We start from the raw sequence: 27,812 nt of genomic DNA on the forward strand, positions 1-27,812 counted from the left end.
CTCCTAATTCCTGGTTTTGTATGCTAATTTGGTTTGTGTAATTTTGGGTGTACTGGAGATTACAGAAATTATTTATAATGAAAAACAAAAATAAGCTATTTTTCTTCTCCTATACTGGTGTAATATTTTCAATGATGCCTGTTTATATGCGCCATGGCCGGTAAAAGGGGTGTGGCTACTGTAGGGGCGGAGTCATAGTGATCTCGCCCATGGATGGGTAGGGGGTGCCAACTAATAGGCTGCAGGAGGGTGCCAGAAACTCTAGCACTGGCCCTTCTGGGACTGCTGATTTTTTACATGTTTACAAATGATGCAGAAATGGGAATAATGAGTGAGGTGATTATGGGGCCCTTTTACCAAGCCATGGTAAAAAGTGGCCTGCGGTAGTATGGGTGTGTAGGATTACCACACGCTAAGGTCACTCTTTACCATGGCAAGAAAAACCCTATTTTTTAATTGAGGGACTTTGCATTAATTTTCCAATTCGTGCATGGCCATTTACTGCTTGAGCCTGTACTGCCACCTATTTATAAGGCGGTAAGGGGTCACATGCTACTCCCACGATAATCGGGCAGCATACACTGAAGGCAGTGTACTGCCCAATTACTGCCAGGAATGCCTACTCCCTGCCCCCCCTGTGATAGAAAATAAAAATTAGTGCTAGGGTTCTTCAGCTTGGAGAAGAGAAAGTTGAGGGAGGATATGATGGAGGTCTATAAATTACTGACTAGATTGAAGTAGGTAGACATGAATTGCTTGTTTAAATTTTCCAAAATACAAAGACTCAGGAGCACACAATGAATCTACTAAGCAAAAGATTTAAACCAAATTGAAGAAAATATTTCTCCACTCAAAATGTAATTAAACTCTGGAATTCATTGCCAGAGAATGTGGTAAAAGCAGTTAACTTAGCAGGGTTTAAAAAAAAGTTTGGATTATTTATTTATTGGGATTTATTAACCGTATTTATGAAAAAAGTCAGCCAAGGCAGTGTATAGCAGGTACAGTTTAACATAAAACTTATAATTTTGTTAACAACATAACAATAGTAAAAGTGAACAAATATAAACATAAATACAATAAATGACATAAACCTGAGAATAGCAAATTAAAACCTAATAATAGGACTACCATAAATCAGTATCAAAAATATACACATTTAACAGTACTGCAATTCAAATAACAAATATAATGCAATGCTAGCATAATACTATCGAAATATCTAGTAAACGTGTCTTAGAACATTCAAATTACATAGATATGATGCTAATGATTTTCTACAAGATGACACAAAGTTATCCAGGGTCGTCTCGTCGCGGGAGGAGTGTGAAAGATTACAAGACTGGGGGATTGGGCGTCCAAATGGCAGATGAAGTTCAACGTTGACAAATTCAAAGAGATGCTTGTGGGAAGGAGGAACCCGAATTACAGCTATGTTATGCAAGGTTCCGCTTTAGGAGTTTCGGACCAAGAAAGGGATCTGGGAGTCATCGTGGATAGGACGTTGAAATCTTCAGCTCAATGTGCTGCGGCGGCTAAGAAGGCGAACAGAATGTTGAGTATTATTGGAAAAGGGATGGAAAACAAACATGAGGATGTTATAATGCCGTTATATCGCTCCATGGTGCGACCGCACCTGGAGTATTGTGTTCAGTTCTGGTCGTCTCATCTCAAAAAAGATATAAAGGAATTGGAGAAGGTGCAGAGAAGGGCAACAAAAATGATAAAAGGGATGGGACGACTATCCTATGAGGAGAGGTTAAGACAGCTAGGACTCTTTAGCCTGGAGAAAAGGCGGCTGAGGGGTGATATGATAGAGGTGTACAAAATAATGAGTGGGGTAGAGCGGACTGATGTGAAGCACTTGTTTACACTTTCTAACAATAATAGAACCAGGGGACACAAGATGAAATTAGAATGTGGTAGATTTAAAATAAATCGGAGAAAGGTTTTCTTTACTCAGCGCATAGTTAGACTCTGGAACTCATTGCCGGAGAAGGTAGTGACGGCAGCTGGCCTTGCTGAGTTTAAAGGGGGTCTGGATAGATTCCTTAAAGAAAAGTCCATTGATCGTTGTTAAATTTTGGGTTTTTGCCAGGTTCTTGGGGCCTGGATTGGCTGCTGTCGGAGACGGAGTGCTGGGCTTGATGGACCTTTGGTCTTTTCCCAGCGTGGCGGTGCTTATGTGTACAATACAGCTTACCATGTAGTTGAGGGGCCAGGTGCAGATATATAGATGGGGATAAGATGGGTGGCCCAGAGTCTGTTGGGATAAATAGATGGGTGGCTAAACTCAAGCAAGTTCTTTGCACACTTAAACAAAATATAAGGAACTGGTCTAAGATAATGTGTATGTAACAAGCTAGTCCAGGTGCAGAGTGGTGTATAGTCAATCACCCTGTGTATTAAAAGCTTGGGAGAAAAGCCAGGCTTTCACCTGCTTCTTTTGGCCCACTTAAATCACTTGTCCCTACCCAGCCACCGATATTCAGCGGAACTAAACCAGGCAGTGCAGTTGAACATCATCTCTGACCAGAATATCAGGCCGGGACCCGGATAAGCATTTTTTTTAACTTGAAGCCCCCTGAGCCCCCAACATATCTCTGTTCCCCTCCCCCTAGCCCCCAGCCACAAGCTACTCCTACCTCTCATAATCTACAACTCCTCCATAGTTCAGGTAGGCCCCCCCCCCCTGCCTACCTTGATCTCTTGTAGGGGGAAGGAGCACAGGCCCCTCATTCTTGCCCCTTCCAGTGCCTTCTCAAAATGACTGCCATGACATCTCACGGCAGCTGTCAGTACTATATGAAGTACTGTAAGCTGCTGTGAGAGGTTGCAGCAGCCATTTTGCAAAGGAACTTCAAGGGGCAGGAGTGAGGGGGCTCTGAGCCTGCCCCCAATGACCACCACTGGACCACCAGGGATCAAGGTAGGCCCGGGGGGGGGGTCTACCTGAACAACAGAGGTGTTGGGAATGGGGAGCATTTTGGGGGGGGGGGAGGGTAGAGTGACTTGTAGTAAATGGGTTTAGGGGAGAGGGGTAGGATGCATCAGGGGCTCAGGGGGTCTTTTTTTAAACAAGCTTATGCGGGTCCTTGCCCTATATTCAGCTGGGACCCGCATAAAAGGGCCCCAGCTCAATATTGGCTGGGACTGTATAACCGCTGCCACCCAGCCCGCCCACATGTAGCCCCCCAGACATGGTCTGGCACTGAATATTAGGAGCTAATTTATCTGGTGACGATCAACGTTTAAAAAATCAATGACCATCGCCAACTGAATATTAGGGGGAATATCTTCTGCTTGTGTTTGCATCAAAATGAATTCAAAGGGGAAAAAATGCATTTAAATATAGCTAATGGTTACTGTGTGCTGCCAATGGTGAAAATGTTGGCGCCACTGTTTGAAGTCCATGGACTGCTCTGGGAGATATTTTGGTCACATGTTCACTGAATATTGGAATAAGGTTTTGCATTGACTCAAATGCAAAACATTATGCCAATATTCAGTGAACATATTTCATTCAAATTTTGAATATATGCAATATTAAAACTGACATCCTTCACCCTTCTCATTAAAAGGGGCAACAGTGTGACCTGGAAGGAACTGTGCATTCCAAATTCAAGGAACTCTTCTCAAACCTCCGAAAGAGTGGCGAAACTTGCGAACTGCATATTGCCAACAAGCTGTATGGACAATATGACTTTCTTTTCATAGAGGTAAGTTGAGTGTGATCTAACCAAAAAACAGACCTTCACAACATTTTAAATTCCTCTATGCCACTGAAGTATGGCTTTATAACTTTGTGTTTTTAGTAATTGTGGCAAAACAGTATGTTTTAAGCCTGAGGTAATTGTTTTGATATTTTCCTGCAATGTATTCCTCTAGTTTGGCCAGCAGGTGGTGCATGTTTATGCTTAAAGTTGTTACAGAGAACTGACCTTTCCTTCTTTGGTTAACGCAGAGAAAGGGGAAGTGTCTGCAGTGATATAGCCAGTTATTTTTCAAATATTGTTGTTCTGGGCTCTAATTGGCCTGGAGTTTGAAGTTACCCAGGATTTACTGGCTTTTGCTCCAGTCTTAGCCAGGAAGAAAAGCAAGTAGGATCTCTTAGCTGAGGCTCTGTGAACAGTTATATGTCCTTATCTTCCCAGGTACTACTTAGTATACAAATGTTTAGTTAGTGTTATAATTGATCCATATTTCAGTTACATGTTATTGTTCTGCTGATTGCATTTTTTCTGTTTCACTGTTCCAAGATTTATGACAATTAACACTATTATAGTTTGTTGACTCTACTTGTCTGGATTGATAAAGAATCCTGGTAGTTTGTGTGTTGGGTCTGTGAGTGCTTTTTGTGAACTGTGGGACCACTGGGAGTGTGGCCTCCAGTGACCTAGAAATCACTGAGGATAATTTGAAAGCAGGAGACTCGCACGGAGGTGGTTGTGACCTAGTTGGTGGGAGGACGGTGCTAGTGTAGAGCACAAGCAGCAGGTGCAGGTGGTCCTAAGCTGTGCTGGGGATAGACCCTCTATGTGGCCATGGGGTAGTCCCAGGTGGGTGGCTAGGTGTTTCATGACAGTAATGTATTACTGCAAAGAGAGCTTGAAGTTCAATAGAACATGCTGGTGCATTTCACCCACTTTGCCCCAGGGAGAGCAGAAGAAATGGCATTAGCCAGGTGGTATGCAACATTCAAATAATCCTCTTCAAATGAGTGTACATCAATTTTTTGATCAATTAAGTTTATCAGGTTTTATTAATTTTTATCAATTTTGCTATTAGTCTTAGCAAAATTGATAAAACCTGATAAACTTTATTGATCAAAAAATTGATGTATACTCAGTCTTACTAAAAGTGAGAGGAAAAGCCTCAACTGACTCCTTCCTGGCAGCAGAGCAAATTGTAGGAGTTCATGCAATCAACATTGGCTAAAAAACCTCCCCAAATTTATTTATATATGTATATGTAAAGTCCAAAAGAGCTTTTTGCTTAACTTTTAGCGATGTGCTGACTGTTCATATCACCAAATATTTCAATTCCACCATCCACGGCCAACAATGTCCAAAGTTGCACAAACTTCATCAGGGCCCATGTAACCCAAGCTGTTGAACGTAAACATACTCATATACCTCACGCCACTCTGTGGCTGTTTGATGCAGCTTCTCACAATGCCAAGACATCAAAATATGGAGCCCATATATATCAGCTGACGTCAGATACCCTGAATGTTAAATAGTCTATCACAGCAGGCTGTTTAGGCTCAGCTCTGGTCTGTATCAGAAAAAAAACTGTGCCCTGAGTGTTAAGCAACCTATCGCACCAGTATCAGTATCAGACAAAATGGCACACAAATTAAGCTCCTGACTGCAGGTGCATAAAGTGCCAGGCGACTTAAAGTGAATAACTATATCTTTAAAAAAGGAGATTTTCAGGCTCATTTTTGAAAGAGATGGACGTCCAAAATGCGACAAAAATCGGCATTTGGACGTCCATCTCACAAAAACATCCATATCAGTATAATCAAAACCGCAGTTTGGACATCTTTCTCAGAAGTCCGTCGGAAGGACGTCCAAATCTCAAGGGGGCATATTGGAGGCATGTTCAAGGCAGGACTTGGGCGTTCCTAAGACTTGGGTGTTTTTGAGCCATAGTGGAACAAAGTAAAAACATCCAGCACTAAAACTTGGATGTTTTCAACTAGACCTGTTTTTGTTACGAGTAAGGTACACAAAGGTGCCCCAAATGACCAGATGACCACTGGAGGGAATCAGGGATGACCTCCCCTTACTCCCCCAGTGGTCACTAACCCCCTCCCACCCCCAAAAAGTGTGTTCAAGAACATTACTTGGCAGCCTCTTTGTCAGCCTCAGATGTCATACTCAGGTCCACGACAGCAGCATGCAGGTCCCTGGATAGGTGCAGTGTACTTCAGACAGGTGGAACCAGGCCCATACCTCTCTAAACCTATTACACTTGTGCAGGAAGCTGTGAGCCCTACAAAACCCACCAGAAACCCACTGTACCTACATATAGGTGCCCCCTTCACCTGTAAGGGCTATGGTAGTGGTGTACAGTTGGGAGTAGTGGCTTTTGGGTGGGTTTGGGGGGGGGCTCAGTGCACAAGATAAGGGAGCTGTGTACCTGGGAGCATTTTATGAATTCCAGTGCAGTGCCCCCTAGGGTGCCTGATTGCTGTCCTGGCACGTCAGGGGGACCAGTCTACCAAAAATGCTGGCTCCTCTCACATCCAAATGGCTTGACTTTGGACGTTTTAAACTTGGACGTCTTTTTTTCAAAAATGGCCAAAAATCAAAGACATCCATATTGCAAAACGTCCAAATCCAATGACATCCATGGTATTTTCGAACACAAAAGATGGACGTCCACCTTTTTCGAAAATGACCTTCTCCCCACCTTGGAATATGGACGTCTTTGTAAAACGTCCAAATTCTGACAGACGTTTCTTTCGAAAATACACCTCTTTATAACCTAATCTTAAAGCTCCATAGGATAGTTCTTAATAAAAATGGCACCATTCCATTTTTGAATTTAAACCATCAGGTTCTAATGTCTTCAGGCGGAAAATCCATTTTTGTTCTAATTGCAATAAAACATGTCTTCTGTCTCCTCCTCTCTGTCTCAATTCTACTCTCTGCAATACGATCGTAGGGATTCAAATGTATGTTGTTCCACATATAGTAACATAGTAGATGACGGCAGAAAAAGACCTGCACGGTCCATCCAGTCTGCCCAACAAGATAAACTCATATGTGCTACTTTTTTTGTAGACCTTACCTTGATTTGTACCTGTCCTTTTCAGGGCACAGACCATATAAGTCTGCCCAGCACTATCCCTGCCTCCCAACCACCAGCCCCGCTTCCCACCACCGGTTCTGGCACAGACCGTATAAGTCTGCCCAGCACTATCCCCACCTCCCAACCACCAGTCCCGCCTCCCACCACCGGCTCTGGCACAGACCATACAAGTCTGCTCAGCACCATCCCCACCTCCCACCACAGGCTCTGGCACAGTGCATTGCCAATGGCGATGACATCTTTGTAGTGTTATTCGTATTCTTATGTTCAGTCTTGATGTTTGTCCAATGTATAATTTTACACACGGATACTGTATACAGTAAACCACATAGTCCAACTGACAGGATGTATTGGACCAAAGTACAATACTTCTACCTGATTGCGGATCTATAAATACTGAGATCACCATCATAATATCACACATTTGACATGTGCCACAGGTATAATGTTCACTTCCTTCTAATGTAGAAATATCTAGTGCTTTATTGTTTCTCAGCACCGAAGGACTTAAGATCTCCTTAAGATTCTTTCCCCTACTGTAGTGGAGATGTTGCCATTGTCTGCACTACATGCTAGTATTTTTTAATAACTACTGCCACTTTAGACATGGTGGCTGTAAATCTAAGAACACAGGTCAAGATATTATCCTTTTCTTCCTCTCTGTTTCTTGGTATTAGCAAATATTGACGGTTATTATATTTAGCTATTATAGTTATTATATAACTATTATAGCTATTACAGTTATTATAGTTAGCTCTTCTATTTGCGTTTTTAACAACTTGTTTTGGATATCCTCTCTCCAGTAAACGTTTCTGTGAATCTATTGATTTTTTTTTAAAGAATTGATCTTTAGAACAAATGCGTCAGTATCTCAAAAACTGAGAGAAAGGAAGACTATCCCTCATTTTCTTCGGGTGGCAACTGCTATAGTCCAGTTTCGATCTGTATTTTTTATAAAAATACGATGATCTTCCTTTCTTATCAACACATCCAAAAATGAGATCATCTTCCTGTCATAATTTGCAGTAAATCTGAGAGTTGAATGGTGTCCATTAAGATCTTGGTGTCCATTAAGATCTTGCACAAAGTTCAGAAGATCCTTTTTCTCGTCCAACCATAAGACAAATATATTGTTAATGAAATAAACCTATATATATAAACTCTGTCAAGAAAAGAAGAGTTATATACATATTGCTCTTCGAAGTGGACCACAAATAAATTTGCTATGGAAGGAGCCTAGTGACTCCCATGGCTACTCCAGATTTCTGTTGGAACAGTGTTCCATCAAACTGGAAATTCTCTTTCAAAGACATCAAGGAGATAACAAAAGAAATGTGAGCCTGTATTCCCATCAGAACTGCTGAGCGCCCACTCCCACTGTAAGCCTGCATTTCCTTTAGAGCTGTTAAGCTCCCACTTTTACAGCGGTCTACACATTTGTTGGAGCTGCTTGGCTTTCGTTTTTGCAGTGTTCTACACTCTTGTTAGAGCTGCTGGGCTCCAGCCTTTGTTGTGGCCTGCTCTTGGGGAATGCTTTCCTCGGCCATTGTCTTTCATGGCATAATTTCAGACCAGGCAGAAGGTTGGTGATACCAGAAAGCACCTCCCAAAAAAGGCAGCTTGCTTCTGAGGCTCTACTTCTATCAGAACTGCTGAACTCTCACTCTCACTGTGGGCCTGTGTTCCCATCAGAGTTTCTGAGCTCCCACTCTCACTGTGGGCCTGCATTTGCTTTGGAGCTGTTGAGCTCCCACTTTTATGGCAGTCTGCGCGTTTTTTGGAGCTGCTGGGCTCCCGTTTTTGCGGTGTTCTGCACTCTTATTGGAGCTGCTGAGCTCCAACCTTTATTGTAGCCTGCTCTTGGGGAAGCCTTTCCTCCCCCATCATCTTTCACAACATAATTTCAAACCAGGCAGACGGTTGGTGATACCAGAAAGTGCCTCCCATAATAGGCAGCTTGCTTCTGAGGCTCTACTTCTATCAGAACTGCTGAACTCTCACTGTGAGCCTGTATTCCCATCAGAACTGCTGAGCTCCCACTCTCACTGTAAGCCTGACTTATAGGTGTCCAGGACTTCACTCCAGAGCATCTGACTGTGAGTAACCCATATATCCTAAATTGACACCAAAATGAACACAATCAAATTACTTCTGGTAATCTACTCCCTTTCACTGATCCACGTAGTACTATCCATCCCACTCGCAGAACAATACTTCATACCCACCCTACAAAATCACCAAAGACTGATCAAACATTCCACACTCCACCAAACTGAATATCATCACTCTAAAGGAAAACTATCTAAACATGGACATCACCAACAAAACGAGAGGAAGGACCATAACAAACACACATCACCCAAGGAACGACAACTAACAAAAATCCACATAACACCAAACCTAGAAGCCCCATACCAAAACATCCAGATAGGCTACATCAATGCTAGATCCGTAATCAACAAAACAACAATATCAGATTGGATCACCTCAGAAAACCTCGATCTCATCTTTATCAACGAAACATGGATTCACAACCAAAACGACCCCATAATCCTTGAACTCTGCCCGCCAGGTTACAAAATCACCCACCGAACCAGATCGGAAAAGAGAGGTGAAGGCATAGCACTAATATACCAAGAAAAATTCACCACCGAAACCACAGCCGCCTCCATAACACCCCAACTAGAAATTGCCTCATTTAGAATCCATAACAACTCCCTAACCAATCACCTGAATTGCATATTATTCTACAGACCACCTGGCAACTGCAAGGAAAGTCAGCCCACCTTCATGGACTTCATATCAAACAACTGTGTAAACAACAACAACATACTGCTACTAGGTGACATTAACCTTCACCTAGAAGACCACAACTCCATAAACGCACTTGAATGTAAAGACTTCCTACAGTCCTGGGATTTTAAATGGCTCCACATGTAAACTACCCATATCAAAGGACATACATTGGACCTACTATCACATAAACTACCTACAGACAATAACTGTATATTTTTAGTACTATTCATAACCTATTAATAACAGACACCAAATGGACAGCAATACCTTGGACTGACCATTACAAACTGAACCTAACTCTAAACTGGCGGAAGAAGGGCTCAAACAGTACACCAGAACGTACTACTTACACTACAAGAGGGCAAATCGATCCACAAATATTCTGGTAACAAATATACAACAACGAATGGACAACATGCACTGACTCCATACTTTATCTCAACCACTGGGATGGTAGATGCAACATCGTACTAAACAAAATAGCACCCTTAAAAACAAAAATATCAAAAAGACAAAACCTCATAGCTTGGTTCACTGACGAACTAAAAAAAACTCAAAACACAATCTAGAAAACTTGAACGAGTATGGAGAAAGACAAAAGATGAACACACACTCAACACATGGAAACAAATACATAGAAAGTACAAATACGCAATAAAACAAACCAAAAGGTCCTACTACAAAACCAAATTAGGACCGGACTACAAAGATATGAAGAAAGTATTCCAACTCGTAAATAAGTTGCTAGACACCACCCCTATCACCACAACCAACACAGACATCCCACCCACAGGCAAACTTGCTAACTACTTTAACGAAAAAATAATAAAACTACGCAGCACACTTCCTCATCACAATACTGACATCAAAATCTTCTTCAACGATCTGGACCCATCCTCCGATGGATACCCAGCTGACTGCATTTGGACAACATTTAATCTCCTCAGTACCGAATCAGTTACACAAGTGACTCACAGGTTCGCCAAGACCCACTGCAAACTGGATACATGTCCCAGTCATCTACTCAAGTCTGCCCCAGACCGCTTCATAGCAGACCTTACATCTCATCTAAATTTCATGTTACAACAAGGTCTCTTCCCTGAGGAACATGGCAACATCCTACTCACCCCAATACCAAAAGACGCCAAGAAAAGCCTAGTTGTGTCTATCCCATTAGTAGTAAAAATGATGGAGAGCTTCGTGACTAAACAGCTTACGGAATACCTGGACAAGTTCTTAATACCCGACGTGGCCACGTTTCGCCCTCAGGCTGCGTCAGGGGTATAAACTATCAAAAGTGTATGTAAATATATCATACACACTAGTAGTTCCAAAAATCTAGTTCCATTTATCTGCTACTTCCAACTGAACTGATATGCATTAGCATTCAGTTGGAAGTAGCAGATAAATGGAACTAGATTTTTGGAACTACTAGTGTGTATGATATATTTACATACACTTTTGATAGTTTATACCCCTGACGCAGCCTGAGGGTGAAACGTGGCCACGTCGGGTATTGTTCCAATAAATGCATTTGATTCCACTGCTTTGTTGTTTTTTATCTACTGTTTTGTAAGCAGTTGTGTGCCTTTTTGTTTTTTTTGTCAAGTTCTTAATACTACATAATTCACAATCAGGATTCTGATCCCACCATAGCACCGAAACTGTCCTAGTCACCCTCCTGGCCAAATTCAAGCAGGAGATTGCCACAGGCAAAAGCATACTTCTCCTCCAGTTCGACATGTCGAGCGCATTCGACATGGTAAACCACAACATACTACTAAGAATACTAGGCCACTTCAGGATTGAAGGAAACGTACTTAACTGGATCAAAGGCTTTCTAACCACCAGAACTTATCAAGTAAAATCAAAGTCAAACATATCACCACCATGGAAAGCAGTTTGCGGAGTACCTCAAGGATCACCATTATCACCAGTACTCTTCAACATGATGATACATAAGTACATAAGTAATGCCATACTGGGAAAAGACCAAGGGTCCATCGAGCCCAGCATCTTGTCCACGACAGCGGCCAATCCAGGCCAAGGGCACCTGGCAAGCTTCCCAAACGTACAAACATTCTATACATGTTATTCCTGGAATTGTGGATTTTTCCCAAGTCCATTTAGTAGCGGTTTATGGACTTGTCAAAACATTTCCTACACAAGCGCAACCTCACCTGAAGAAACTCATACCAAATCAACCTTCCGTGGGCACATTCTACATGCTACCCAAGATCCACAAACCGGGAAACCCTGGCAGACCAATCATATCAGGTATTGGCACACTCACGGAAGAAATATCTGGATTCATAGAGGGAATTCTGAAACCTCTCGTACACAAAACTAACAGCTTCATACAAGACACCACAGACTTTCTGAATAAATTGAAAAATATCAAGCAACTACCACCTAACACCCTTCTGGTCACGATGGATGTAGAATCACTATACAGCAACATTCCACATGCGGATGGCATAGCTGCTTGTGGAAGACTCCTAAAAAAATCCACACTGGACCATCAATACTCACCAGAAACTATTACAAAATTAATCAAATTCATTTTAACTCACAACTACTTCCACTTTAACAATGATATCTATCTGCAAATAATGGGCACTGCGATGGGCACCAGGACAGCACCCCAATATGCCAACCTTTTTATGGCTGAGCTGGAAGAGACATTTCTGAATACACACCAGACCAAACCTCTAAAATACTACCGGTACATCGATGACATTTTTATGATTTGGACGGAGGGTGAAGAAACTCTGAAACAATTTTATTCTGCCTTCAATGCATACCATCCTACAATTAGATTCAAAATTGACTACTCCCCAGAAAAAGTCAATTTTTTGGACACCACGGTCTCAATCAGTGATGGCTGTATACAAACATCTATATACAAGAAACCCACAGACAGATGCAGCTACCTCCACAACTCCAGCTTCCATCCTTCACATACAAAAAGATCCATCATTTACAGCCAAGCCACAAGATACCACCGTATCTGCTCTGACCCAGGGGACAGAGACAGACACCTTAAAAGCCTGACTGAATCCTTCAAACAGAAAGGCTACAACCCCAAAATAATCTCCAAGAATATTGCCTCCTCCCTCAAAACACCCAGGGAGAATCTGCTACAGTACAAAGAAAAAAATCCACAGACAGAATCCCACTTGTAGTGACATACAATCCAGAGCTGGAAAAACTGAGGAAAATCATGAGATCTACAACCTATACTCCAGGAGGATGAATTACTGAAAGAGATATTCCCATCCCCACCAGTACTGGCCTTCCGACAGCCACCCAATTTACAACACAAGCTAATCAGAAGTAAACTTCCATCACAGACTGAAAAGGAACAGAAGGGCACACTTCCCTGTAATTTATCCAGTTGCAAACTATGCCAAAATATTTCACAGGACCCCAAAGTCATCCACAAAGGAAAGATATTCAACATAAAGGGATCTTTCACTTGCTCATCTTCCAATGTGGTATATATCATTCAGTGTAAAAAATGTAACGAAGGATGCTATATTGGAGAAACAGGCCAGATGCTTAAAACAAGATTCAATTTACATAGACATCATATGAACAATACTGGTGCCAGCAGGGTTCCCACGCCTGTTGGTCAACATTTTGCAGGACCAGGACACTGTACCAGTGACTTCACAGTGAGAATCCTGAAAGGTAACTTTAAAACCATACAAGAACGTAAGACCTTTGAAGTCAGAATGATTGAATATTTTAACACCCAACAGAAAGGACTTAACAAGGATCTGGGGTTCCTAGCCCATTATAAACCATAAAGCTGTATGTCTCTGTTGATCACCCTCCCCTCACCTATCCACACCCATCCAGTTAGAATATCAATGATATGCTTTAATGTCCCCATGCATACTTCCTACCCACACCCCTCCTCCCACCCTGTCAGACTGTCATAGTAATGCTTGAATGTTTTCACTTATATACACTGTCAGCTAGCACATTTGCTTATTTCCGATCTGAGGAAGAAGGGCAACCTTCGAAAGCTAATCAAGAAATGTATTAAGTTATGTCCAATAAAAAAGGTATCATCTTATTTTCTTTTCCATGTTTTATTTTGTTTGATTTCTATTGATAGCTTATTCGGAAAAGCCTATCCCAAGGATTCAACATACGTCCCTACATCCTGCAACACAGCAAAGTAATGGACCATTTTGGACACTCTTAACCTTTCCTCCTTTTTCCCTGTATACCCTGTTCTTTTGATGCCCCCTGATCACTACACTATATTGTATTTGTATATTTACCGGATTGGCGATTGCCTCTATGGTTTGATGTAATCCACATTGAGCCTGCAAATAGGTGGGAAAATGTGGGGTACAAATGTGATAAACAAATAAATACTTAAAGATTATCTGTGTTGATCCCACACTTTTTTGAATTCCATCACTGTTTTTTTCTCCACCACCTCCCTAGGGAGGGCATTCCAGTCATCAATCACCCTTTACTTGAAAAATAATTTCCAGACATTACTCCTAAGTCTACCACCCTGCAACCTCAATTCATGTCCTCTAGTTCTACCATTTTTTCTTCTCTGAAAAATATTTGTTTCCATATAAATGCCTTTCAAGTATTTAAACATCTGTATCATATCTCCCCTGTCCCTCCTCTCCTCAAAGGTATACATATTCAGGTCTTCCAGTCTCTTCTCATATGTCTTGTGGCGCAAACCCTATATCATTTTCATCACCTTCCTCTGGACCACTTCAAGTCTTTTTGCATCCTTAGCAAGATATGGCCTCCAAAACTGAACACAATACTCCAAGTGAGGCCTCACCAGTGACTTGTACAAGGGCATCAACATCGCCTTTCTTCTGCTGGTTATGCCTCTCTCTATACAGCCTAGCATCCTTCTGGCTATGGCCAGCACCTTGTCATACTGTTTGGTCACCTTCAGGTCCTCAAATACTATCACCCTGAGATCCCGCTCTCTGTTTGTGCATATCAGCCTCTCATCTTCTAGGATATATGGCTTCCTTGGATTTGTACTCCCCAAATGCATCACTTTGCACTTCTTTGCATTACATTTTAATTCTTCATTCACAAAGACTCCAGAATGTTAAATTATATCAAAACATAACTTTTTATTACATCAATGTGCCTATACACAACATATGACACATATAAGCAATCAGACTACTCATTCATCACCATTCATACGTCACTTACCCATTGTTTCTGACTTGTGACCATAATATAGCATATACAAGCTTATCAGATCATATACAGAAAAATACTTCAATATTTGACAAAAAAACTTTTAACACGCTTCTTGTTGGCCTGTAATGTCACTTTAAACAGATTTTGTTTGCAGCTGCGGGAGATCAAACATGTCCAAGCACTTATCTCACGCTGTCCAGCCCGTTCCAGGCTTCACTAATAATACAGCGCTGTATATATTCAAAATGAATGCTGTTGTTTGTCCCAAAACCACGCTGCTGGATCACATTAAATTTAGTCAACTTGCAGAAACTGGGTGAGGGGCTGCACAAAACCGCTGTTCAGGCAGAAATAATTCTCATGTGAAACATGGTTCCCCAATGCTGGTCTGCATTTCATTTCTCTTCTTCAGGAGGAACCACCCATTGCTCTACAACATTAACTAAATTGTCACTACTATAATAAACCATTTAAATTCAATGTGAATATCAACTATTAATAGCATAGCTTATCACTTACTGTCTCTATTATACATGGCTGCCTGCCGGATTGGCGTTCACAATGTCACTCCACTGACGTTTCCTGGTTGGGCATAAAAACTCCATTTAAATATCTAACGTCCCTGGCCCTGCCTCAGGCAAATTAAAGGCACACTCCATTATATCCATTCAACCTCTAAATTAAGGCCTCTCATGTTTCCCTCTCTATTAAGAGGGGGAATCTGCATCAATACCACACATCGGAGCTGGTCGATGGAGTGATGACGCTCCTGCCAATGGACTACTAAAGGATTCTCTTGTTTGTTGTGACATAAGTTGCTGATGTGCTCAGCTAACCTGTTCTTTAATTGTCTTTTTGTATGTCCTTATCTGATGATGAAAATGATATAGGGTTTGCGCCACAAGACATATGAGAAGAGACTGGAAGACCTGAATATGTATACCTTTGTATGTCCTATGTAATACAGTTTGCATGGGCAAATGATGCAGTATATGACACGTTCACTGGTGCATGTAGTATTTTCTTTCAAAAGAAACTGTTTATTGGTATGGGGATTGTATTATTATCTAGAGGGCCGACAAGGGCGGGTCAACGGTGATTATGGATAGGGACAGATATATGCGGGAGGGCCTTGGGCAATTGCGACATAGTAACATAGTAACATAGTAGATGACGGCAGAAAAAGACCTGCACGGTCCATCCAGTCTGCCCAAGAAGATAAATTCATATGTGCTACTTTTTTATTTGTACTGTCCTCTTCAGTGCACAGACCGTATAAGTCTGGCCAGCCCTATCCCTGCCTCCCAACCACTAACCCCGCCTCCCAACCACCAGCTCTGGCACAGACCGTATAAGTCTGCCCAGCACTATCCCCGCCGCCCAACCACCAGCCCCGGCACAGACCGTATAAGTCTGCCCAGCACTAGTCCCGCCTCCTAACCACCAGCCCCAGCACAGACCGTATATGTCTGCCCAGCACTAGCCCCACCTCCCAACCACCAGCTCTGCCACCCATTCTAGGCTAAGCTCCTGAGGATCCCTTCCTTCTGCACAGGATTCCTTTATGTTTATCCCACGCATGTTTGAATTCCGTTACCGTTTTCATCTCCACCACCGCATTCCAAGCATCCACCACCCTCTCCGTGAAAAAATACTTTCTGACATTCTTCTTGAGTCTGCCCCCCTTCAATCTCATTTCATGCCCTCTCGTTCTACCGCCTTCCCATCTCCGGAAAAGGTTCGTTTGCGGATTAATACCTTTCAAATATTTGAACGTATGTATCATATCACCCCTGTTCCTCCTTTCCTCCAGGGTATACTTGTTCAGGTCCGCAAGTCTCTCCTCATACGTCTTGTAACGCAAATCCCATACCATCCTCGTAGCTTTTCTTTGCGACAAACCCAATATTATAAACAGACTAGTAAAAAAGGCCCGTTTCTGGAATGAATGAAACGGGCGCTAGCAAGGTTTTCCTGGGAGTGTGTATGTTTGAGAGAGAGAGCCAGAGTGAATGTGCGGGTGTGTGACAGAGTGAGACTGTCTGTGTGACAGTGTGTGTGTGAGAATGAGAGTGTGTGACAGGGCCCCCTCCCTCACCCCGTTCCCTCCCCTCCTTTTCCTCCTCCTTCCCACACTTTGGGTTCCTTAAGGCTTTCAAAAGTCTATGTACCCCTGTGGCCCTAACGCCCAGTATCCGGATACCCCACCGCTTTCCTCCTCACCCCTCCCCCAAGATGTAATACTTTCACGTCCTTCATTTTTTAAAAAAAAGTGTCCTATCTACCCTGTGTACAAATGCCCGGCATTCAGATTGTGTTCCTCTCGTAAATTTTCATTTCTTTCATTCATTCAGAACTTGCCCCCCCCCCCCCCCCCCCCCCGAACACATTTGGTTCCTTCAGTCTTTTAAAACTCTCCTATGTACCCCTGTGTGCTAATGGCCAGCATTGAGATTGTTTTCCTGTCCCAAATTTGCATGTCTTTCAGTCATTCACAACTCCCCCCCCCCCCCTTCTCCAGTTTAACACTTTTGTTTCCTTCAGTCTTTTAAAACTCTCCTATCTACCCAGTGTCCTAATGGCCAGCATTCAGATTGTTTTGCTTTGCCAAATTGTCTGTCACTGAGGTCACTGAGGTCAGTGCGTGCCTGCCTAGCAGACCACTTCCGGCAGGCACGGTCCCAGGCACATCCTGTTGGAGGTGAGAATTATTATATAGGATTGAGAATGATCCTACTTCAGGATTGCAAAGTGAGATTGCAAAATGTGTTGATAGTGCAGTAGTAGATGGTATTTTTACTAGATCTGAACAGCGGTATCTTTGCCATCCGTGGCCCAGGGTCCCCTACATCTATTTTGTCCCTAAAGTCCATAAATCCCTGGTTGACCCGCCTGGTCGACCCATTGTATCCATCTGGGATTCCGTTTTGGAACCCTTGTCCAAGTATTTGGACATGTTGCTGAAGCCTGTGGTTAAAGAGGCTGAGTCTTATGTAAGAGATTTGATGCATTTTATACAGCTTTTGGATAATATGGAGCCACAGACAGGAGATGACTTTTACGTGGTAGGGCTGGATGTAGCCGCACTCTATACTAATATTCCCCAGGATAAGGCCATACAACTAGCTTGCAACCACTTTGTTGAGATGCAGATTTCTCATTCCAAAGTTGAGGTTTTGAAAAAGCTTATCACATTTGTAATTTGCCACAATTATTTTGAGTTTGGCGATCAGTTTTTTATACAAACTCAAGGGGTAGCTATGGGGGCGACTGTCTCACCCTCATTAGCATGCCTCTATATGACTCAATTTGAAAAGATGCATGTGTATACTTCAGTGTGGTTTGCTAATGTGATCATGTGGAAACGTTACATCGACGATGTTATTTTATTCTGGTGGGGCCCCTTGAATGAGCTGCGGACCTTCATTGAGTCCCTTAATAGGGCAGATAGCCATATTTTCAAGAATTGACCAAGTGGAGCTTGATTTTTTGGACGTTAAAATTAGTAGATCTATGAACGGAGGGTTCACTACCAACATCTTTCGCAAGCCCACAGACAGGAACACCCTACTGCATTATTAGAGTTTCCACCATGGTGCTCTGAAGCGGGGTGTTCCTGTCAGTCAATTTTTGCGGCTACAGCGGTTATGTTCCTCCACCATGGAGTTCAAAAAGCAAGCAAGAATCATGATGGATAGGTTCATAGCCCGTGGGTACCCTATGAAGGTCCTCAAAAGTGCATTCAAACGGGCCCTTTATGCCCATCGTCCGTGGTTGTTTTTACCCTGCCAAAATTCTCCTCAGAATACTGTGGCGTGTGGCATTCCATTTTCTCAGAAAGCAACAGGGGTTTGTTTCATCATCCACAAGTACTGGCATGTTCTTTCTGTGCATCCCAAATTCAGCAAGCATCCAAAAGTGGCGTATAAATGACAAGCTAATATTGGGGAATTATTGAAAAGACCGAGAACAGATTTCGGTAATGGCAGGCACTACCCATGTGGTAGATGCCTATACTGCCAGTATTCTTGTGACACCAGGATGGTTCCCGTTCCCATACCAATAAACAGTTTCTTTTGAAAGAAAATACTACATGCACCAGTGAACGTGTCATATACTGCATCATTTGCCCATGCAAACAGTATTACATAGGACATACAAAAAGACAATTAAAGAACAGGTTAGCTAAGCACATCAGCAACTTACTTCACAACAAACAAGAGAATCCTTTAGTAGTCCATTTGCAGGAGCGTCATCACTCCATTGACCAGCTCCGATGTGTGGTATTGATGCAGATTCCCCCTCTTAATAGAGGGGGAAACATCAGTGATCGTTTGTTGGTTTTGGAATAGCGATTCATATTTACATGGGTGAGTGATAAATGAGTAGTCTGATTGCTTATATGGGTCATATGTTGTGTACAGGCACATTGATGTAATAAAAAGTTATGTTTTGATATAATTTAACATTCTGGAGTCTTTGTGAATGACTCTGGTAGTATGGATTTTATCCCCTTGTTGTTTGGATTATTACATTTTAATTGCCAAACATTAGACCATTCTTCTAAGTTTTGCAGATCCGTTTTTATGTTTTCCACACTTTTTGGGGTGTCCATTCTATTACAAATCTTGGTTTCATCCACAAAAAAGCAAACCTTACCTTTAAACCCTATGGCAATGTCAGTCACAAATATATTGTACAGAATAGGCTCCAGGCGGAATGAGTTCCAGATTTCCCACAGAAGGGATGCCCTTATGTAGATGGTAAGACCTGCACAGCTGACTCCAACGGGCTTGGCATCCAGACCTCTGCCTACAAGGAAAATCACTCAGAGTACCAGAATGAGTCCCCGATTATCCAGATACTTCTGATTATCAGCAGTTTCTGCATATCTGCATTAGCTTTGTCCCACCCCAGAACACCTCCTGGCTCTCCTCCTCTGTAATATATAACTTTTGGCCATGGATCAAATTTTATATATTGGTTGGCCCTAAATTTTTATTAAAAGGATTTATGTAAATAATCCCATAGCTCCATAAATGCTGTTGAATATTGACCTCTTTATTAATCACATTGCAAGTGGATTATGAATTCTGTTTAGAAAATACCCAAGATTTACCATTTCCCAGTTGTATTTCTCTTATATATATAATCCTTTATTCTGGGTCTTTCTTACAGCAATATCAAAATTGCATTCAGAAATTGTACATGGCAATGCTCGAAGATGTTGACTTTAAAAATACAAAGGAAGTCACTGAGAAGATTAATATGTGGGTTGAAAAAGAGACACAAGGTAAGAACACATTATTTGTTTATAAGGCAAGTTTATAACAGGTCACCTAGGGGTAGAGGGCAAGAAGGTGCTTATTTGTAGTTTATTTCAAAGGGACACTTCAGTGCTTATGTGTCTTTATAAAATTGTCCCAGAAAAGCTGCATAAGTCATGGATAAAATGAAGTTGTGGATATTTACACCTACTCTGGAGCAGGTGTAAATGTTTGCAGCACATAAGTGCATGCAAACACATATAATTTATAAGATATGTGCATTAACTGTGACTCCACCCATGGGCCACCCAATACCCTCCCCTGAAGACAACTACTACAGAGATAGCTATAAGTGCTCATGTTCTTCTCATTGTGCATACTTGTACACATGGAATAATTTTATAAGTTGCTTTTTACATACATGTACAGCCCCGTTTTAGAAAGAACATAGAAGTCAAGATTAGGATGTCTCCAGTTCACTAGGGGTCCTTTACTAAGCCGCGTAAGTGCCTACATGCGCCAGAGGTACTGCCCAGTTACTGCATGGCCTGTGCGGTAATTTCATTTTTGCTGTGTGTCCGATACTCACGTCAGAAAATATTTTAATTTTCTGGTGCTCAGGCGGTAATTAGCATTTGGACACACATAGACCATTACCGCCTGGCTACTGCATGAGTCTTTACGGCTAAGTCAATGGCTGGTGATAAGGTCTCAGACCCAAAATGGATGCGTGCTAATTTTCATTTTGCCGCACGTCCATTTTCAGCCCCCAAAAAGACAAGGCATTTTTTACAAGTGCGCTGAAAATTGAATCTGCGCACACCCAAAACACATGCCTGCACTACCGCAGTCCATTTTTCAGCATACCTTAATAAAAGGACCCCTAATAATTTAGAACATAATCTGATGATTTGGAAGCAAGTCTAGAATACAGGAGAAATGGAAGTTTAAGTGCTAAATTCTGGGAAGCTGGCCCAGTCTTTGCTCTACTGCATGTATCTTTTTGTTTTTCTCTTCCTTAATACTCTGTTTCACCCCAGCCCAGGTGGTGCTTATCTTCTCTGCAAGCCCATACATCGACTTTCCTTAACCTCAGTGAGTTGTTATACCTGCCATATCCTTTCTAAGGATTATGGGGTAAGAAACAGCTGTTGACTGCTTGTACTGAGACTGTGATTTAACTTGCACCTATAGATAAATGTTCCTATACTTTTGTTAGTCAGATCCATAAGTTCATCTTGTTATTAGCAGCTACTGTACTAATGGCTGCTCTTTAAATCCTTAAAACTATCACTTTCTACAATATCCACCTCATTATTCTCCTTCAAGTGTTCAAGGGGGTGCCATGGGCGTGTAATATGCAGAACTCATAGAATAATGTCAGTTGTTTGCATTGCATGGAGCACTTAGGCATGCTAACTTTCACCAGCCATTGAGCTGCTGTAAGTGGACACACCTGCATTTTGGCAAGTCATTGTGGCTTTGTGCTAGTATTCTATAAAATCTTAGGTATGCTTAAGTGCCTTTATAGAACTGGCACAAAGCATGCTCCATTCTGGCATCTACATCTTGATGCGAATTTAAAGAATTGCCCCCTTTATCTTTTGATCTTGAGGCTCTGGTTTCTGCTATGAGCAATTTTTGCATCACTCTTTGTAAAGTGAACATTCAGATGCATTTAAGTTCCCATCCTGTCAAGAGCTTACTGCTCCTGAGGTAATAAGTAAATAGACACTAAGGCCCCGACATTCAGACTATGGGAAATATCCGGGCTGTTTCCCGTGGTCCGCAATGAACCCAGTTATTCAAAGTTAGACCGATTTTGGTGACCTGCATTGAAAATCCGGTTTAAATTTGGCCGGTTTGACCTTAACCGGCCAAACTGATTTTCAGCGCTGGTTGGTTAAGTTGGAGTCAACCAAAGTTATTCCACCTATTGTGGAGGCCAAATATGTATTTATTTATTTATTTATTTATTTATGCATGCATGCATTCTTGTATCTTACTATTATCCTAAAACAAGTTTTGGTTGAAAGTGGCTTACAATTTACATTTTGGTGGAGTTACAGTAGTGTTGTACAATGTGGAGAGGTCATCTATAGTTTGTGTGGTTATTCATAGAGTTTTTGGTGAGATAGATTTGAAGTAGAAAAGGTAGTGATAGCTTTTCTGTTCAACTGTCGAATTTTGGTGATATTTATACAGTTTTTAAAGGAAGGCAACAATATCTTTGTGATTAGCTGTAGAATTTTTTCAAGAGGTAGGTTTTCATTTCTTTTCTGGAGGAGATTGGTGATGCTTCTTATGTTTTTTGGTATGGAGTTCCACTATTTGGAACTCAGGTAGCTAAATCCTGCTGTGTAGATAGCTTTGTAGATGGTGTTTTTGCAGTTGGGTAGATGTAGAAGTAGGTAGTTTATGTTTTCTGGGTTGGCATTTCTTGAGGATAGTTCAATTCTGTTAAGCATATATTTGGGTACCATTCCAAATAGAATCTTGAAGATTGGGGTGCTCGCTTTGAAAAATATTCTTGCCTTGACTGGTAGCCAATGTAGTGTTTCAAGCAGTGGGGTTGCTCTTTCATATTTCGATTTCTTGAAAATTAGTCTTGCTGCTGTATTTTGGACTGTTTGCAGTGATTTTAGTGTGTTTTCCTTGCACTTTACATATGCTGCATTGCAGTAGTCTAGTTGAAATAATATCGTTGATTGGATCAGAATCCATAAAGATTGTCTAGGGAAACAGTATCTTATTCTTCTCAGTTCCCATAGTGTTCTGAAGCATTTTGGTGTTACTGCTGATATTTGTTTGTCCAGTGTTAGGTGTTTGTTGAGAATGATTCCTAGTATTTTAAGTTCAGAACTCTGCTGCACGTCTTATCTTCCGCCTGAACCGATACACTCATATCACCCCTCTCCTCAAGTCACTTCATTGGCTTCCGATCAGGTACCGCATTCAATTCAAGCTTCTGCTACTAACCTACAAATGTACTCGATCTGCAGCCCCTCCTTACCGCTCAACCCTCATCTCCCCTTACGTTCCTAACCTCTGCTCTCAAGACAAATCCCTCCTTTCAGTACCCTTCTTCACCACCGCCAACTCCAGGCTCCGTCCGTTCTGCCTCGCTTCACCCCACGCGTGGAACAAACTCCCTGAGCCCATACGCCAGGCCCCCTCCCTGCCCATCTTCAAATCCCTGCTTAAAGCCCACCTCTTCAATGTCGCCTTCGGCACCTAACCTCTACACCTCTACCCAGGAAATCTTGACTGCCCCAACTTGACATTTCATTCTTTAGATTGTAAGCTCCTTTGAGCAGGGACCGTCCTTCTTTGTGTATTTTGTACAGCGCTGCGTAACCCTAGTAGCGCTCTAGAAATGTTAAGTAGTAGTAGTAGTAGTAGTATTTTAAGTTGTGTTTTGATGTGGTATGTTTGTTGGTTGATTGTGAATTTTTGGTAGGATGTGGGTTTGTGTGGGCTGGATAGTACTAGGAATTTGGTTTTGTCTCTGTTCAGTTTGAGTTTGAAAGTTATTGCTCATTCTTCCATGAAGTCCAATCCTTTTTTTTATTTTGCCCTGTATGTTTGTGACATTGTTTTGGAAAGGTATGAAGATGGTGATGTCATCTGCATATATAAATGGGTTGAAACCCATTAATTCCAGTTTTATTCTGAGCAGCACCATTATTACATTGAACAGTATTGGTGATATTGGCGATCCCTATGGTACCCTGCACTCAGAGATCCATGAGGCTGATGTTTGGTTGCACATTTTTACAATGTAGGATCTGGTCTTTAGGAAGTCATTGAACCACTGATTCCTATGTTGTTGAACAGTGTTATTATTGTAGTGTGCTCTTCTAGGTCGAATGCACTTGACATGTCGAATTGCAGTAGTAATACGTTTTGTCCTTGGCATATTATGCTTCTGAATTTTATTATCATGGTGGTTATGACCATTTCAGTGCTTTGTTGATGTCTGAAACCAGATTGGGATTTATGAAGAATTGAAATAGAATAAAATAAAACATAGAAAAGAAAATAAGATGATACCTTTTTTATTGGACTAACAATACATTTTTTGATTAGCTTTCGAAGGTAGCCCTTGTGACAAAGAAGGGCTACCTTCAAAAGTTAATCAAAAATGTATTGTTAGTCCAATTAAAAAGGTATCATCTTAGTTTTCTTTTCTATATTTTATTTTATTCTATGTGTATTGACTGGCTTTAGAAGTGGACTAACACGGCTACCTCATCTCTCCAATGAAGAATTTAGAATTTTGTCAAGTATTCCATTAGTTGATGTGTTACTAGACCTTCCATCATTTTGGTCAGTAGTGGTACTGAAACTACTAGTATACGATTTGTGATATTGTTGATCTTGCTGGTAGTGTTTTGGGTGATAGGTGTGAGTACTATGTCACATTTGTTGGAAATTTGTCCTCTTTCAAACATGTATGTGATGTTTGGTGAGATATTCAATAAACCAGTCTGGTGGGTTTTTCATCATGTAGTTGGGGCATTTGTAAAGTAGGCAGTATGCATGTGAATATTTTGTTAATAATGTCTTTACTGTGTCTAGTTGGGGTGGTTTGAATGTGATCCATATTCTGTCTGCTGCAGTGTGGTTGTCATGTATTTCACAGTCCTGTAGGAGGTCTGTGATGTTTATCAGTGCTTTTGCAAGGTTTGATCTTGTGTTTATTTTATTTTTGAAGTGCTATGCAAGCTCGTCTGCAGTTGGTGACGTTTCAGTTGTTGACAATATGTTCTGGGTTTTCAGTAGTTTGTTATGAGTTTGAATATTTTTTCATATTGTTCTGGTTGAGGTTCATATATGTACTATAGTGTCATGCTTTCGCTTTCTTTATGCTGTTTGTGTATGTTCTTATGGCTTTTCTCCATATGGTTTTGTTTGCGTCTGTATTGGGGTGGGGGATTGGCCCATGCTCTTTAGAGTTTCCTACAGAGTTTCTTCATATGTAGTAGTTTGTCATTAAACCAGGGATGTGGTTGTTTTGTGATTTTTGTTTTTGTTTTGAGTGATGCTATTTTGTTTAGTGTGTTTTCACTTGTTTCATCCCAGTTTTTCATGAAGTGTTTATCCTCGGGTGGTATGACATTAAGTTCATTTATTTTTGTTGTCCAGAATGTGTAGTTATTTACTTTTTCTCTGGTTGTGAATGTGTGCTGGGATCTTGGCTCTTTTTTTCTTGTCATTTTCTTTCTGTTGTAATGTGAAAGTGAACTTGTTGTGGTCTGACCATGGTACTTCTTCCCATGTATGGTTTGTGAATATGTGGTTGTTACTTGTTGAGAATCTGTAGGCTAGTATGTCTAATCTGTGTCCTTTTGTGTACAATGAGACTCCTTGTGCTGTTGTGAAGTTTCATTGGTTTACGAAGTTCATGAGTGTTCTGTTGTATGTGTCATTTTGTTTTCTAGGTGCAGGTTTATGTCACCTTTTAGATGAACATTTGGGTGACTGGTGCAGATGTTTGATACGAAGTCCATGAAATCATCTTGGGTGTTTGTCCAGCTTCCTGGAGGGCGGTAGTATAATGTGATGCATAGTTGGTCAGTTAGTGTTTTGTTGGTGATTTTGCAAGCCAAGATTTAGATTGTTGAGGATGTGTGTTTAGCGACAGGTTCTGCTGTGAAGGAGGATTTTGTATATTATTGTAACGCCACTTCCTTTCTTTTGGTTCTGTTGATATGTTTTATTTTGTATCCTGGTGGACATAGGTCTAGTAGTGCAGGGTCGTCTTCAAGGTGCAGCCATATTTCAGTTATGAGCAGTAGTCCGAGTTGTTCCATTTCTATCCAGTCGCTTAGTAGTGTTGTCTTATTTACTGCTGATCTCACATTTATGTAACATATTTGTATTGGGACATACGTGTCATGTTTAATGTTGATGTTTTTTAACAGTTTGTAGTTGTTTGTGTGGTCTGCCTGTTTTGCTGTTGTGGTTTTGTTGGGTGTTGTTCATGTTTGGTTTCATGTTTCTGGTTGTTTGTTTGGCTACTGCGTTGTTGTTTAGGTGGCGATTGGGCTCTTCCAGTTGTTGGAGTGGGCATCTTCTTCCTGTGATTCGTACTGGTATTTTGTTCCATTCGGTTGGAGTTGGTGCTGGTATCCTCATTATCCACATTGTTATTGTATAGTAGAAGATACATGCCCTTAGGATGGCCATTTTGGGGGGTTACTTCTGGCTTGGGGGTGTTTGAGTGTGAATATGTGTGTGTTTGGGCTCTGAGGTGCTTGTGTTTGTGTGTTCCATGGAGCTGTTTGTTTTTTTTTAACCTTGGCTGTGGGTTTGCCTGCATCAGTGAGAATGATCAGATAGAAGAAAGGTAACTAGTACATAAAAACAATACCCACAGCAGTGAAAATGTCCTTCAGTAACAGTCATGTCTGAAAGACAAATGAGAGTGGAAGTTCTTGCTCAGAGAGTGGAGAACGCTGTGCCTAATCATGGCAGCCAAGAGGAGCAGTGTACTACTACTACTACTACTACTTAACATTTCTAGAGCGCTACTAGGGTTACGCAGCACTGTACAGTTTAACAAAGAAGGACAGTCCCTGCTCGAAGGAGCTTACAATCTAAAGGACAAAATGTCAAGTTGGGGCAGTCAAGATTTCCTGAATAGAGGTGTAGTGGTTAGGTGCCGAAGGCGACATTGAAGAGGTGGGCTTTGAGCAAGGATTTGAAGATGGGCAGGGAGGGGGCCTGGCGTATGGGCTCAGGGAGTTTATTACAAGCATGGGGTGAGGCGAGGCAGAAAGGGCGGAGCCTGGAGTTGGCGGTGGTGGAGAAGGGTACTGAGAGGAGGGATTTGTCTTGAGAGCGGAGGTTACGGGTAGGAACGTAAGGGGAGATGAGGGTAGAGAAGTAAGGAGGGGCTGCAGATCGAGTGCATTTGTAGGTTAGTAGGAGAAGCTTGAACTGTATGCAGTACTTGATCGGAAGCCAGTGAAGTGACTTGAGGAGAGGGGTGATATGAGTATATCGGTCCAGGTGGAAGATAAGACGTGCAGCCGAGTTCTGAACAGACTGAAGTGGGGATAGATGGCTAAGTGGGAGGCCAGCGAGGAGTAGGTTGCAGTAGTCAAGGCGAGAGGTAATGAGAGAGTGGACGAGAGTTCGGGTGGTGTGCTCATAGAGGAAAGGGCGAATTTTGCTAATGTTATAGAAGAAGAAGCAACAGGTCTTGGCTATCTGCTGGATATGCGCAGAGAAGGAGAGGGAGGAGTCGAAGATGACTCCGAGGTTGCGGGCAGATGAGACGGGGAGGATGAGGGTGTTATCAACTGAGATAGAGAGTGGAGGGAGAGGGGAAGTGGGTTTGGGTGGGAAGACAATAAGCTCGGTCTTGGCCATGTTCAGCTTCAGGTGGCGGTTGGACATCCAGGCAGCAATGTCGGATACTTTGGCCTGGGTTTCGGCAGTGATGTCTGGTGTGGAGAGATAAAGCTGGGTGTCATCAGCATAAAGATGGTATTGGAAACCATGAGATGAGATCAGGGAGCCCAGGGAAGAGGTGTAGATTGCTGTTTTTCAATGATGGGTCATGCAGCTTCGAATAGGGTGCCTGTAGTACAGGTGATGGGCCACCCAGAACTGGGTTGTCATAGGGCACGGACCCCATCCCTGAATAGCAGCTCACCTTTTGCAGTTCATCTGTATCCCATTGTTCCTGCAACCTCGGGGCGCGCCGCT

General features: G+C 41.9%; 1 protein-coding gene across 1 annotated transcript in view; it reads left to right on the forward strand.

Moving 5' to 3' along the window:
• LOC115472915 (ovalbumin-related protein X-like) overlaps positions 1-27,812 on the forward strand; it is a 134,444-nt gene that overhangs the window by 27,106 nt on the left and 79,526 nt on the right. The window contains exons 4-5 of the mRNA XM_030207435.1: positions 3,582-3,719; positions 20,005-20,119. Of these exons, the coding sequence (XP_030063295.1) occupies positions 3,582-3,719; positions 20,005-20,119 (253 nt within the window). The remainder of the gene's footprint in view (positions 1-3,581; positions 3,720-20,004; positions 20,120-27,812) is intronic.

Source organism: Microcaecilia unicolor, chromosome 1 (assembly GCF_901765095.1).
Source record: "Microcaecilia unicolor chromosome 1, aMicUni1.1, whole genome shotgun sequence".
In the NCBI taxonomy this organism is placed as follows: Eukaryota; Metazoa; Chordata; class Amphibia; order Gymnophiona; family Siphonopidae; genus Microcaecilia; species Microcaecilia unicolor.